At 38.0% G+C, this 16,674-nt stretch overlaps 1 protein-coding gene across 4 annotated transcripts in view; it reads right to left on the reverse strand.

Annotated features, from left to right (window-relative positions):
* CLCN3 (chloride voltage-gated channel 3) overlaps window positions 1–16,674 on the reverse strand; it is a 63,565-nt gene that overhangs the window by 37,692 nt on the left and 9,199 nt on the right. For all 4 annotated transcript variants that reach the window (XM_061372792.1, XM_061372809.1, XM_061372784.1 and 1 more), the window contains exon 2: window positions 11,655–11,830. In XM_061372792.1, the coding sequence (XP_061228776.1) occupies window positions 11,655–11,814 (160 nt within the window). In that variant the 5' untranslated portion in view covers window positions 11,815–11,830. The remainder of the gene's footprint in view (window positions 1–11,654; window positions 11,831–16,674) is intronic.

Here is a 16,674-nt window from a genome sequence, read left to right on the forward strand (position 1 = left end):
TGGCTCCTGTACAAATGTTGAAAATGCTGGTTTCTTCATAGATGTGAGAATAATGGGGGGAACAAAAGAGCATGCAGCAAAATAGGTTTTAAAAACTTACAGACTATCTATGTCCAAGACAAAGGGAACCCCTGAGCCACAGATACTTAGTTCTAAATTACTGATGTCTTCCACCAAGTTAAACAGGTATTTCCATTTGCTGTCTCTACCCAAGGAAATGCTCTCTGAAGAGTGGCCTCATACAATCGCCTTTTCAACAAGAGCAACAGAACTTTAAGATCCTGAACATCCAAAAGTGGGTTTCAGAACCATTGTGCATTCTCACCATTTATTTTTGCCTCTTAAGGAAACAAACCCAAGTACCTCTGAACTTTAAATTATTCACATGATTTTGATTTAAGGAGAATTACAACAGAAATCCCACAGCATTCTCAACTCCTTATCTCAACAGCACTTGCAAAGAGTCTGTAATCTTATTGTAAGGCTCTAAATAAAGTCATTCACAGCAGGAAGAAATACAACAACATCTGTAAACTGAATAAAGAATTAGTACAGAGTGTACTGTTAGTTCATTTATTGCATGTCAATTATAGAAGACAACACTATAAATTCAGCTTCATCTTTGACAGAATATGAAATAAAGGATATAGAGGACTTGTACTAACACAGTATAGAAGATCACCAGCAGTTTAAGAGTTTGATGTGGTTACTGGAGGCCTGGAACATCTCAGAACTGATTATAAGAATCAGTCACAGCACAGAAATGTCTAACTTGTTAGCCTCAACTTGTTCACTGGATTAAGGCAGAGGCAAAATTTCTACACAAGTCTAAAATTCAGTCCAAGTTGGAAAACATGAAGGGTATAACTAGTTGGAGGGCATAGCAGATGAACTTCAGATACGAAGAAAAATAATGACAGTCTGCAGCATAGAATGGATACACCTTGTTATATAAAATTCAGGAGTCCAGCTAATATGAAATTACAACTCTTCCAAGGTCACTGCCTACAGACTGGCTGCCAAAATACAGTCCTTTGTCTATAGTCTTAAAAGGCAGAAGTAATTTTCCCTTCTCAATTATCAGTAGCTTTTCTTCTCATTGTTCATAAGCACTACCACTGTGTGTGTGCCCTTTCCTACAGTACCACGAAAGGTGGGTGGTTGTTTCAGGAGAGACAGAGGAAGATACTGTGCATGCTAACCTGACCTAGTTAAGCCAACCTTTAAAAAACAGACAAACAAACAAACAAAATCTAAAAGTCTATACAACTTAATCTTTCCAATTTTGTCTTTTTCTACCTGGTCTGAAATCCTGTCTGACTTTATCTGACAATTTTATATTCAAAATGGTCTGTCAGTTATTTCTGATGTGAAGTCGGCAAATTCCACAACTGTAGCTAGTGAAATGGTGTCTCTTGTTAACTATGTGTTTTGGGTATTATGGAGTACATAACATTATGAACACTTGCTGTAAGGCCAAAACTTAGTTTTACAATAGCCTTATTTTCAATGACTGAGAATCTCTTAAAATGGCCAATTTAGGACACAGAATAGCTCCTGCCCAAACAGCACATTTGTAAAGCAGTTTGCTTTCAAGAAGATTCCATCACAGTAATTATAAACTAAGGCCTCAATCCCAGAATCCTCCATGGCCAAATAATTTCACACATCTGAGTGCTCCCATTGTTCTCAACAGGCACATACTGTTGTTCACCATCACTTACACACATCTATCTTAACAGAAAAGGGCTTTGAGTCCATTGCTCTAAAAATATCATCATATATATGGGTGACACACCTTTAAAGTATACTAAGAATGAGGAAAGCCACCTTAATCCTCCCTCCGCACCTTATCTTTTCCCTTTTAGGGAGAGAGAAGAAACATGTTCAAAGTATCTGAAAACATGAGAAAAAGCCAGAGGTCAGACAAAGCACGTACAGCTAAGCAAAGAAAGGTGTCTTGATATAACAGAACAAGGCCAGTAAAAAGAGGAGTATCACAAGAGGTGTGACAGCCTGCTTATCCAAGGACAGAAGGAAGATCTTAATTCTGAAGTGCTATTCCACCATTTAATTTTATTAAAAAGCAAACCAGGTTTAAGGAAGACAGCCAAGCACCTTGTTACATACAAACCAAACATATTCTCCCAATTCCCTCAATTACTTGGTTTATTTCGGTGACTAGTTTCACTGCACAAGGTAGTGAAAATTAAAATTGTGGTTTTTTTACGAAATTCCAAATGCAAGATTGGGGATGCTGAATGATTTCATTTAACAAGAGATGTCAAAAGTGTGTCTGAAGATTACAAATGTTAGAATGACTCATATGAAAAGACTTTGGTGTCTCTTAACTGTCATTTTTCTCTCCTATTATTATTCAAAAATAAAGCTTCTCCTTGAGCAGAGCTAGAAGATAATGTTCTCTTGAAAAATGCTACATAATAAGAGCACTCCCCAAAACAGGTACCACTCCAACCATTCTGAACAGAATTTAACTCCTATGCACCCATAGTTGAATGTTGGGCCTGGAAGCATCCATTTACAAGTATACACAAAGTGTCTCAAAACCTACTGTGTCCCATTCCTCTTCCTTACATTCCCTTTCTTTCCAGCTTTGTTCTCCTGCCTTTTTTTTTTTTCCCCAATTTTTTCTTTCATTTACCCTTTTCTTAATCCATGCAGCCAAAATTAAACCCAGGTCTAATCCCTCTACCATCTCAATGCCTTTTCTTGTCTCAGTTTACTAGTCTTGCAGCCCTTAACTCAGACCTGGCCCAGGATGAAACAAACATTATAAAGAATTTTGTGCTTGATCACTGGTGTTGACCAGCTCTGTATCAGACTATATACAGAAGACTCCATTAAGCCATTTCTGTTGCCATCTCATCAAAAGTCTCAATAAGGCACAGACAATGGCAGGAAAAAATTCAGACCAAATACAATGTAAAAGCAGAAGCAAACAAATTCACAGCATATGTTGTTGAATAGTTCAAGGCAGATGGGATTTAAACAAAACAGGAGTCAAAAAAACCCAGAGGAATATGCTTAACAGTAATACACAATAAGATTCTTTTTCTATTTGCATTTTATTATACAGAAAAAAGTACTTTCTTAATCACAGTTTCTTTTTTCGTAATTGTTTGTTTCCCACAAATTAGTTAGTTAATTTTGCTCACAATCATTTCACCCAGCAGAGAACGCTTTATTCCCAGATCCTGACTAATAAGATTGTTTCTTCACTGGCCAACCATAGGTTCTTGAATTATGCTGCTACAGTATTATGTAACTTCCAGTGGTGCTTTCGCTGACTGCCCAGACACTGAAGATGGTAACTGAAGTCAAAACCAACCAGCCAACAGAATGCAGCAGAGCAGGTCATGCAGCCACAAGCATGCTGTGTAATCAATTCTAGGCCTGACTTCCCCACAGCATGGCTGAAACCACTGTGAATCAATAAAACAGGAGTAAATGCTCCCCACTGCCATGCAAAACTGTAGGGCAGGAGAAGAAAGAAACAGAAGAGGAAATAATGAAATCATGATGCAACACTAACCCCCAAAATAAAAAATAAACAGAAAAAGAACCGAAGCCTTTGGTCTCTAAAGACTGCTCTGGCATCTCAGCCCAAAACACTGAAGGCAAGACTACTCTTTTCAGTTGACTTTTTGCTTCTTTCTGGGGTTGTCCATCAAGCTCTCCTTGATCTGTAACCTAACGATGCTGGAAGAAAATCCCTGACATCCACAAACTACATATAGCTATCAACTGTAAGAGGTGGGGTTTTTTTCATTTTGTTTTTTTTTTTTTCCTTAATTGATCAGCTTTACAGAGACATTAAAAATATATATTTTATTGTACTAATCAGAAAAAAGCAGGCTAGTTTCTGCAAACAAGTTGCTTTCCCTGATTCTAAGAGCCTCTTAACTACTTCCTTTATTTCTTTTCCTTTAGAGTAGACTTTCACTAAGAAAGTAGTCCTGCTGCTTTTTCACCTTTGCATACCTGTCCTTTCCTTGCACTCCTATCTGCTAAACTCTAGTTATAAATCACCAATAGGAAAATTTGGCATCCTTAGTAGAAAGTGATCCTGGCTTACTTAGCAGCTTTCTGAAAGTTTACTTCTCCCTTTCCTAGGACGAGTCAGAATTCTGCTAATGCCAGCATTCTGTTTTTCCTCTTATCTAAATGCATACAAGGAAATGGGTTTTATCTGCTACAGACTACTCTTACTCTGTTTTAGGACTGTTTTTGGCTACTATTTCCAACTTGCTGTTTGAAGTATGTGCAGGAGATAAAATTACAGCACCAACATGTATTCCTCCCTAGACATCCTTATATATTAAGCTTACTTTCCATCTTCAAGAATATCTTCTCCATATAAGCTGTGTGAGCATAGTGCCAACAGCAACACTGTATGTTGTTAATACATAATACTGTACTTTGCCAGGCATATCTGAACTTCATGAAACTGAGCTCTGTACTCAGCAGAGGTCAGAATAAAACTGGCTACTCTACTTCCATGACATGTCCATATTCCAAATTCTGTGTGAAGTTCTGATCCCTTCCCTTAGTTATAGGCATGAAAAAAGGCTGAGAAAGGGGCAGTGAAACGGCTCCAAAGCATGAGATAGCTGCAAGGTCCAACTGAGCAAACCAGAAGTCCTTAGCCTAGAAAGGGGATAACTAAGGAGGGAAAGAAACAAGCAGCATAAGAAAACAAATTTTCACTACCTGTTTCCAATAATAGAGCTCTAAAGATAGTTCTTGGTTTAGATGATCAAAACCTTTACAAGTGACAAGAGCAAGGACAATAGATTTGTGTTAATGAGTATACATTATATGCAGGCATTGCAAAACACAAACTATAAACAATTTCATACCTCACACTTGTCATTAATAAATATACCTGCTTACTAATTTCCTGTAATTAAACCATTGCTCTGAAACTTGAGATTGTAATCCATAATTCTCTCCTCTTAGAAGTGGGAGAGGGCCTACCACCCTTCACAGTGACAGCCCCATGTTGTCCATATGTTAATCCTTGTTAGTTTCTACCCACAGATGGCCAATGCATGACACGCCTTATCAGACTGTATTTGGCAAGACCATCAAGTCATCCTAGTTTCAGGTCACCCTGTCCTAGTTTCATATGAAAGCTTTTTGTATCAAAGCAGTTTCACTTCAGGAGGCTAATAATACCCCCTAAGACCCTTATGTATCAGCAGAGATTTTTCACAGCTGCAACTATCAACAACAGCAAAAACAAATAAAATTAAATAAATAAAAAAAAGCTTAAGCTTTTTATTCTGCACAAGGGTGAGTGACAAAGAAGTCCATGTGCCAGTCCCTGCTAAGACAATGTTGGCCTAGGCAGGACTCTGGCAGTTACAGCTGTTCTCAGTAGTATTTATATCTGAGTTTAGGTTTAAAATAAAGAAAAAAAGGGGGTTCTTCACATAAAATGTAGCTAAGCTGTTAGAGCTTGCCAAAGGATAGTGTGGGTGCCAAAGAATTTTTTCAACAAAAAGTCAGTGGAAGAAAACCGCACTGTTAAGGACTAAAACTCTAAAAACCACCACTCGGTTAAGAGAGGCTGTCAGCTATACAAACTTGCCGTACAAGTACTCAGACGCTTATCACATACTCTGCTTTTACCCTTCCTTAGGTACTGACTTTTGCCCCCTGTCAGAGACAGGATGCTGAGTTAGGTGGATTTGTGGTTTGACCCAGTACAGCTGTGCCGGTGTTTCAGGGACATCATGATACCCTCTTCCAGAATGACATCTCTGTTTAATCCAAGCAGATGAAAAGCTTTCGCTTCACCATGCTGGTAACCAAGAATATTCTCAAAGGTAGAAAACAGGAGTGTGGCCTGGTATCAGTTTGGTTTAAATCTCATGTGCCTCCTTTGGTTGACTTGAGAAAACAAATCAAAGGTAAAGTGAACAAATGAAATACTGATTACAACTGTAGTGAAAATTGTTTTAGTACCTGGAGACTTATGGTCATATTGGATTTAATTATTTTATTGTACAATTCAGACTCTTCTTTCTACGTATCTATATATATGTGTCATCACATTACCTCTGCTTTCAGCCCTTCATCTTACACTATTCATACATTGTGCCTGGGAGAAAGACATACTTAGAACACGACACCAGGCTGTCAAGTTGATGATAACTGCCTTAGCAGCATCTGTTAACAAAGGTAGCATGCATTAAGCATTTCAGCAATGGTGCAGAAGGAAACCAATGATATTATATAATATCAGAAAGATGGAAAGAATAAATTACTAGTAGTACGATTCATCTTCTTCCTGAGCAGTTGACTGGAAATGCACCTGCTTGTGTGTGTTTTGCAAAATGATGAAACCTAATTCAGTAGATGGACAAAATTAACTTCATGCATTACTAATTTAAAAAAGTAAAAGAAAACGTGGCTCTGTGTTGTCACATATCCTGTGTTCAGCTGCATTAGTAGCATGGAGTGTACGCAAACGCTCCAAAGTAGCATGGAGCGTACGCAATTCTACAGGAAAAAGTAAATCATAACCAGTTACTGACAACTTAACTAGTCAAAATCAAACTATGCCCCATGATTGCCCTTGTGATCAGAGCAAGTAATGTTATTTTATGCTTCAATTTGTATGGCATAATTTGAGAGCAAATATATTCTTTACTGAAGGAGAACAGTAAGCCCTTTAATGCAAATATTCCTAACCTGGAAAACAGGCTGTATGTAACTTCGGAAGAAATATGTCAAACTGTCATAAGGACTGCGCAGTCAAGTCAGTTTTATACCATATGCATGGAAAACACAAGCAATGCCAATGGTGCAAAATTATTTTGAAGACCCTTCTTAGTATCAGTTGTGGACAACAGGAAGAATCTGTTAATGCAATTTCCATGCATAAAGAATATAACAGGAACTTCAGCTCCTTATGCAGGAAATAAGTTATTTTATTCTTTTCTTTGTATTTTTTCTTGTTTTTATAACCTGTAATAGCTAAACAGAAGCAAGCACACATGTGAAAGAACATTCATGTACTGTTGGAAAAGATAACTATGTCTAGATTTTGCTCGAACAATTAACATCTGATGTGGTATGAATTTCTTGATTATATAGAACCACCCGCACTTGTTAAAAATTACATTCTGTTCACCAAATAATACCATAATATTAGTTCCCTCTATTGTGAACTAATATATATGTAATGTATTTTTAATGTCAGTATTTAGGGCACTGAAGATTGACTGGTTTGGTCTCTCAATTTAAGCAAAGGACTAACTCCTGGGTAAGGCCAGTTTAGGACTGCTGCAGTGTTTAACACCACGACCTGCTGGCATAGTCTTTTTTCTGGTGTCACTGCTATCACTGTAAGGAGATAGTAGCGGCTGTAGCAGCAGCTTTTGAATTACCAATTTACAGGTTGTCATATTAAGGTTAACTATTGCCAATTTTATGTTAACACCATATGCCAGGCTGCAAACTGTCTCCACACTGAAGTCACAATATAAGCAACTAAGCTCCTTCAACTGAAGAAGGAAGCACTATAGCTATTGAAAAGAATGCCAAGCACGTTCAGGACTCAGAGTCCCACAGAAAGATCAAAGTACCTTGAGATGTAAACACCAGTGAGATCATTTGTTTGCAAACCATTTTTCCTGAAAATACGGTTTAATCATACGATTTCAGTCAGTGCCCTGAAAAATTTTCAGTCCAACATTACCAAAATCTACCTCTCACTGAGCCTGCCCTACACTTCAAGGGAAAAAAAAAAGTGAACACTGATGCAGTCCTCTCTCACATTCCATAAACAGCTCTCAATCGTGAGTTAAATTATGAAGAGCTCTCAGTTTCACCTCACTGGTTGGCTAACCCTGAGTCACAGAAGGAGAAAGTCTGATTAGAAGGAATTCTTTTTTTTTCCTGTGTTAAAGTGATGGAAAGCAATGAACTATCCTAGTGTAACTAATTTTTAAAAACTAAATAGCATAGATCTCCTCCTATAAAATTTGAACCAGTAAATATTAACTCACATGACTTAACTATTAAAGACCTGATAGCTCTTCAGTGGTAAGTATAACAGGTTTAAATTGACCTAGCAAGAAGCAGGGCAAACAGTCTAAAAATAAAACACAGATAAGCCACGATGAAAACGATCTCTACATTGCTTGCATGGAAGTACACTGCATGTACAAGCATTGGTAAGATGTCCTCCCTACAAAGACGCAGATACTTCTGTTATCAGTATAATGTCACCATACTTCTCATTAGAGAGCAGTTTAACAAGAAAAAACACTGACTTAAATACCATAAAGAGATTAGCTTGGATAAGCAGCAAAAGCAAGTTTTGATCAAAGCTGACAGGTAGTATCTCTTCCAGGCAGGGCTTTGGTGCAAATCATTCAAGCCTCCACATGCATGGCAGTTTAATTATCTAGCATGTTAAAACACACACTACAGTCGAAGGATTTACAATTTCATTATACTTAGATGTTTTCCCTAATGCCGCCACTAGAAGTCTGAAATTTGTGCAAAGAAAACAGCTACTGTAGAATATAGCAGACATATGATAAACTATATATGTAATTATACATACACATTTAGTACATAATACTACATATTCACAATTTCTGTATTCTCATATGACACAATAAAGGAAAGTCATATAGATGCTTTCAGATGTTGCCAAGAGAAACAAGATTGTTGTACAGCACTGTTTTGTAAGATAATGGTGAATCCTCCACATGGAACTTCACAAAACCACTTAAATTGCTAATCAGAGGTGACACTAAAAAGGCAAATCTCTATCAAGTAAATATTAAAGATACCTAAAAGTCTACATCAGGCCTTCTGAATACCATTTTTAGTTAACAGTCACTTGTTTGATCCCATATAGTATCAAGGAATTTCCTACATAAGACAAGTAGCATATATATCATTAGTGTTCTTTCCCAATGTCATCCCATTTCTGCATGCTTTCAAGAGAAGGCATATTCAGCACTGAGTAACAGCCCCAATGGTTTTGTAAGCCTCTGTTAAGTACTTAAGTACAAGTGGTAATGTAAATAGCAATACTGTGCTGGCTTTACAGAACTGCTGTCCTGACAGCCAAGGGACTTATGAAGCCTACTGAAAAAAGCAGACTCCTTCCATTAATCTACTGCTCTCTGAATGAGGGTGGAAGACAACAATTACTTTAGAAATTCTGTAATGTTATCTTTCTATCTAACATATATGCAGTTTATGGTTCAGTTTTCATTAGAAAAAAAAATATAAATTCTCAATCTTAATTTTCTGAAAAAAATCTGAAATTCTATATTTTATTACATAAACTGCAAATTTACAGTGAATATTATTGTCCATGGCAACTTATCCAGATTGGGTAAATTCATGTCTGTGCTCATTTGTCCTCCAAGTTTATATTCCACAGATACACAGCTTTCAGTTTAACTACATCATTTCCACAATCATTTTAAGTACAGATACATTAATGCCATTTTTGTTCATGTTGCTTAGAAACCAGGGTTACAAACTCTTCCAGTCCTACAGACTTAAAAATCACAAACTACATGTTTAACTAGAGTTCCTCATTTTGGAAGGGTTCACCAGCTAATGCACAGAGCTAGACCTAATGCTCCTGGCATTCACATCATGCTTTGGAGCGCCTGCTGTGTTGAGAAGCATGGGATCACCTAGTTACTGGGATGGTATGCCCTTCCTCAGGAGGTAGAACAGATTCTGTATAGTGAATGCATCTGAACTTAGACTAGACTGAACAAAATACATCAATGAAGAGATGATTAGAGGATATAAGTATTACTAAACAAAGAGTTGATGCTAAGTGAGTCATAGAGGACTGTAGAAAGGACACATGCAGTCCAGCAAGAAAGTGCTTGGTCCTGTCAAAATTTGCCTATTTAAAAACACATAAGAAAAAACACTTTACATACTTGGAAACCTAAGGAATGAGAAACACAGATGTTCACCTCCTACATGGAAGTTTATTTAATTTTTTTTTAATTATGTTCTTGCCACTTTGAAATAAAAATTTACACCAGATTCTGAGCTACTGCTAAGATATTTACTATGATTTTACACTATTCACTATGATTTACAAGAAGTGCCTCTTTATCAAGCAACCAGAATTGGATCTAATGTCTATGCTAATGCCTATTAGAAAAAATTCAACTCCAGGAAAAAAAACCACAACTTAGTATTTATGTTCTAGTGCACATTCTAATACTTCAGCATAACAATGAAAGAGGGGCTGCTGGCATATGCAGCAATTAGCATTGCTTTTGACAGTGCAAACAAAACAACCACCTCAATTTAAGGAACTAATTTCACAAGAAGGGCAGAAACTATTTGTTTTATTGCAAATTTATTTCTCCTTCAAGCTTGAAGTGATGGCGAGGATTTATATAAATGATAACCAGAGTAGCTTCAGACTTCCTGTACAAGTTGCAAATATTACATTAAACAAGCAAGACACGCTATTAGAGGTGCCAGATATTCACAACAAAATATTACAAACGGAAGCCAGCTGTTCACTTACTAATTTCCGAATCATTAAATGCTTGACTTTATTGTGCTGGTGTTCTCTAAGTAATTTGGCAGAAGACATTTTTATGTAGATTGAAGGTGCCCTGGCTCTTGATACCTGTATTGGTACACAAGTTAAATAACTGCACATTCAAAATACATTTGATTAGATAGAAGGCACAGAGACAAGAAGAATGCTTACAACGATACAACGCAACTATCGAGTACAATGCCAACATCCAATTGCTAAGTATGGCAAAAGGAAAGTGCATGAAGGAAGAGACCTTGCATGGAAGGAAGACAACCGGATGTTAGTGGGGCAGGAAAGGGGGATAAGAAAAGAAAGCTCAAGATGCTGAGTTTCAGTTTAAACAAATTAAGAGGAAATGACAAGAGTATATATTTACCCAAGTTTACCATCGCAAACAGAAATTACTGTCTTTCCCTCCTTCTGTTCCCCTCTGACCACTGTTAGGAGAACCTTAACACTTTCACTCCACTAACTGTTTTGTTAATAAAAAACAAACAAAACCCAAACAAAAACTAGGAGAAAGAGCTTCCCAGTCCTTTCTCCTTTGTACTACCTCAGTGCATTTATCAGTGCTCAGAGTAGAAAGCGTTATTTGCAACCTTTCACCTAGTTGTAAGTTCGATTCACATGGTGTTATTTGCTGCTTTAACACCACCTCTACTTTAAATGGTTTTGTCTCCGTTTTACAGGTCTGAAGCAGAACCAAGTTGAAAGAGATTTATCTCTATAGATACTTGCAAAATCCTGCTGCAGCAGAGAATGGACAGGTAGCTGCAGAACTGCCATCCTTCCCCTACTTGACAGCAGGTTTGTAATTTGCCAGCAGTTAGTATCTGCCTTCTATCAGAAGTCAGTCCATACAATGTAACTATTAGGCAAGCACACTGAAAAATGTCCAGTCACTGTCAGTGTTAAGGCATCTCTCTGAAGAGCAGATTAGGTAAAGAGAAATATTAATTAGTAATGATAAAGGGTTAGTTTTGTTTATTAAAAACAAGAAGAAAAAAAAACACCCCACAAAACCACAAAAAGAGAAAAGAAAGAAAATTTCAAGCTGAAATGAATATTAACTTACCAACTGATGCATCACCATCCAAGAGGTTGTCATCTTCTGAGGTCTGAAAGTCCATAATTACACCTGCACCATCTAAAAGCTCCTCATCACTGCTTGCACTAGTTATACTGTTGTAACTGTTTCGATAGTAGCCTCTATGAAATAGCTGTTCAGACTCCATTTAGCTGCTTTATGACCTATATAAAGAAAATTAGTTATTTTCCATTTGAATATGCACAAAGGATTGAGACGTTTCTATCAAATAAAAGTTTATTTCATGCTTTGAGGGGCAAATAGTATGGTCACAATACTACAAGTTAAAAAAAAACACAGCAGTAATACAGAACATTTTCTATAGAGAACATTTTACACAAATCTTGAGTAATTTTTTACTGCATGATGCTTCTTTATCCCCTTTCTTGGGCTCTCCTTAGCTCAATGCCATCATCACAGAAGTATTTCAGTATTAATGATTTATTGTTATATTTGATGCATACTGAGGGCATGGCTAAAATCTGCTTAAGTCTTTAATTACTGTACCAAGTTTGGAAGTCACATACAGTCTTTTCATCTAATTAAGACATTTTCCTGTAATAATCTCAGCAGAAATATTTATTGGAGTATAAAGCTGGAACACCATAAATGTCTTTTTTTTTTAAGATACAATTTCCTTTATATTAAACTCTACAGCTAGAGTTAATCTGACTGCAAACCTGCTATTCAGAATAAGCGAAATAACTCTCCCTTTGGATGTCTTTTAAATCACTTTAGATAAATGTCACAGCAGTGGATTACAGATATGAAATCTTTCAGTAACTGAGAAAATGCTTTCAGATTGGGCTACAGCAGAATGAAAAGTTTTCATCAATTAGTAACTGACAAACAAACCCAACAGACTCCAGAGCCACAACAAGCATACCGTGAAGAATCCTTGCATCATGTGTCCACAAACATGATTTCACATGCCAATTCCTCTGACATACACATGCCTCCACTCACACAATAGGCATGACACTACAGGCTTTCTCTTGTTTTGAAATACTTCATGTATCCTGCAGGAGTATTGCTGCTGACAGACCTCTCCATCTATCAAGCAAAAGCTGTAACACAAAATGGGTTGGGTTGGGTTTGGGTCCTTAAAAGATCATCTAGCTCCAACCCCTCCACTCACAGGCAGGGACACCTTTCACTAGACCAGGTTGCCCATCCAACCTGGCCTTGAACACTGCCAGGGATAGGGCAGCCACAGCTTCTCTGGGCAACCTGTTCCAGTGCCTCACCACACTTAAAGAACTTCTTCCTAGCATCTGATGCAAATCTCTCCTCTTTAAGGCCATTCCCCCTTGTCCTGTCACTACAAGCCTTTGTAAAAAGCTGCTCACCACCTCTTTTTAGGCTTCCTTTAGGTATCGGAAGGCTACTGGAAGTCCTGTCTGGAGCCTTCTACCTAAACCATTCATTTTTGAGGACCCTAACCAAGATTTTCAAGAACTGTACACTCATTCTCTGCATTCCCAGAGAGTCAAGTACCCCAATTGGTTTATATTTGACACAGTGTTACACTGCCTTACAGCAGCAGCAATGGCAGGAATGCAGGAAAATAAGACCATGAGAATGTTAACTGTTTAATAAGGTTCATGTAGGACTCAAAGTTTACTTCTTAAGAGCATGTCAGTCACCAATTTTTATAGCACTACGTGCTAATAATGGAGGGGATGACACAACTTACAACAACATACAGCAAATTTCCCTGCATGCCTTTAAGAAAAGGGTTTGTTTAATAAAGCAGGACACAATATTAGGGGTGCACAACCTTCAGCTGTACACAACATTCAAGATAAAGTGTATGCTCATGCAACTTTAAGATACTGTAAGCAGGTGAGAAAGATCTGCCTCACTTGAGAGAAGGAAATGGAGTGGTGTGGACACAAAGAGTAGACTCCTACTCAGAAACAGATTGTTGGGAACAGCAATAGCAAAGAAAAGAAAGGCTATTGCAGTTTTCTGCACAGTCTAGTACCTCAAGCATTTTTCTGCTCTCAAACACCAAATATCCTGCTTATCTTTGAAGCTCTACAAATAAAAGGTCAAGCAGAAAAGCAAGTCAGATGAGGGAACCACTTCCAGTGTAGAGAAATGTCTCTGGAGAACACAGGAGTAGAACAGTAAGAAGTCTGATTTACAGGATGTTTGTTGTCAGGTGATCTGACTAATCTGTAGATCTTGGATATGTGCTCTGCTGTCCATAAAAACACTTTTCTGTGTCTCAAAGGAGGGGCAGGAAACAAAGGCATCTCAAGTTTGTTATTTCCCCAGGAGGAAATTGAAAACTTAAAAGTAATCCTCCAGATTACAAATCTGATTTAGATAGTTGAAAGTAAATAATCAAACCAAACAAACAAAACTGAGAAGAATGTTGAGAAACCCAAAAGTCAGCATAATATTCAATTTTTCTGTTCAGTACAACTGACCTTGCGTAAAAGCTAATCCAGGCCAGCACCTAGTGAGATAAATGTTAAGCAGACAAAACAAAAGCAAATGAAATTAATACAATCTTCACAAGTAAGAATGTATTCTACAGTAGAGGAAATGCAGTGATAGCAAGAGAAAAGTAGTTTCCTGACTTTTTTTTAATTACAGAATTTTAAACATTTTAACTAGTAACAACCTTCAAAAGTGATTTTTATAAAATAGTCAGGAATTCTATATACATCATCTTATTAAAAGAAGCATCCAACTACTACACACTTTAAAAACAGGTAAATAATGTGACAGAAACATTCCCCACCCCCACTTCAAATAAAATTTTAACATATATCCCATATATGGGAAAATATGTCAGAACAACTGCCCAAAAGATGGAAGGAGTCAAGAAGCTTTGAATGCTTAATTTCAAACCTCCCATATTATATTAACCCAAAATAGTGCAATGTGACAGTATCACAGTATGTTAGAGATTGGAAGGAACCTCAACAGATCATCTAGTCCAATCCTCCTGCTGGAGCAGGAACACCTAGATACGGTTACACAGGAACGTGCCCAGGCGGGTTTTGAATGTCTCCAGAGAAGGAGAATCCACAACCTCCCTGGGCAGCCTGTTCCAGTGTTCTGTCACCCTCACTGAGAAGTTTCTTCTCAAGTTTAAGTGGAACCTCTTGTGTTCCAGTTTGTACCCATTTCCCCTTGTCCTATCATTGTTTGCCACTGAGAAGAGCTTGGCTCCATCCTCGTGACACTCCCCCTTTATATATTTATATACACTAATAAGGTCACCCCTCAGTCTCCTCCAAACTATAGAGACCCAGCTCCCTCAGTCTTTCCTCATAAGGGAGATGCTCCACTCCCTTAATCATCTTAGTTGCCCTGTGCTGGACTCTCTCCAGTAGGTCCCTGTCCTTCTTGAACTGAGGGGCCCAGAACTGGACACAATATTCCAGATGAGGTCTCACTAGGGCTGAGTAGAGGGGAAGGAGGACCTCTCTCGGCCTACTAACCACCCCCCTTCTAATACATCCCAGGATGCCATTGGCCTTCTTGGCCACAAGGGCACGGTGTCGGCTCATGGTCATCCTATCGTCCACTAGGACCCCAGGTCCCTCTCCCCTACACTGCTCTCTAACAGGTCCTTCCCCAACCTATACTGGAACCTGGGGTTGTTCCTGCCCAGATGCAGGACTCTACACTTTCCCTTGTTATATTTCATCAAGTTATTCCCTGCCCAACTCTCCAGCCTGTCCAGGTCCCTCTGGATGGCAGCACAGCCTTCTGGCGTGTCGGCCACTCCTCCCAGCTTAGTGTCATCAGCAAACTTGCTGATAGTACACTCAATTCCCTCATCTAAATCATTGATGAATATATTAAATAATACTGGTCCCAGTACCGACCCTTGAGGCACTCCACTACATACAGGCCTCCAACTAGACTCCGCCCCATAGACTACAACTCTCTGGCTTCTCTCCTTCAGCCAGTTCACAGTCCACCTCACTACCCAATCATCCAGACCACACTTCCTCAATTTAGCTGTGAGGATGCTGTGGGAGACCGTTTCAAACGCTTTGCTGAAGTCAAGGTAGACCACATCCACCGCTCTACCATCATCCATCCACCGTGTTATTTCCTCATAAAAGGCTATGAGATTGGTCAAGCATGACTTCCCCTTGGTGAAGCCATATTGACTGCCCCTCATAACCCTCTTATCCTTGATATGCCTTAAGATGTCATAATTTCTATTTTTTTTAAATAAGCCTGTCCTTCAGAAAAAAAACGTAGAGCTAGAAAAGAACAGACTTTTACAACCATTTTAAAACAAAGACCATGTTGTGGCCACTTTTTTATCCTTAGGCTCACCAGTGCCAAAATTATACTCCCATTTTCATCAGAGAACCAGCATATATAGCCTCTATTTATTTATTTTGCCTGTCAAGATAGTTAAGCAAGATGAGAACATCACTCACCTTCCAAACTTCAGGTTTGGAAAAGGGGTGAATGAACTGAATGAACTCACTTTAATTTTTAGGTCAGTAGGAAACTAATTCATAAACAGGCTCAAAAAACACACTTCAAATCAAATACAGAAGAGAGGATGAGTGAAATAGCAGCCTTCCTGAACTCTCTCAAGTCAGCTTAGAGTGTCCTTAAGCAAAATCAGTTAAGAACACTCAAGAACACAAACTGTTTAAAAATTAGGGAATGCATATGCTAACCTCACAAAAAATAAACATACTGTAGCATTCAAAAAAACTTTATCCAAAACTAAACTAGTTTCAAGAACAGGACTTCTCTTACTGCAGTCATTTAATGAGATGACCAACACCCTTGGTTAACTCTCAGGTTATATTTAGAAAGAATAAAGTCATAAAGGAGCACTGGCAGTTAACTGAAGCTATTTGAGTTAAAAAAAAAACAACCTGAGTTTATGTAGTAGGTTCTCTTGGAACAGAAAATAAAAAGATAGTTTCCAAAAATATGCATAGGTAAAGCTTAGTCTAGCTCATGCACAGCTACTCCCAAAATAAAATTACATTTTTTGGATGAAAGAAAC

The sequence above is a fragment of the Neopsephotus bourkii genome, unplaced genomic scaffold (assembly GCF_033783945.1).
Source record: "Neopsephotus bourkii isolate Nb327-2 ecotype Australia unplaced genomic scaffold, CSIRO-AGI_Nbou_v1 NB_168, whole genome shotgun sequence".
Lineage (NCBI taxonomy): Eukaryota > Metazoa > Chordata > Aves > Psittaciformes > Psittacidae > Neopsephotus > Neopsephotus bourkii.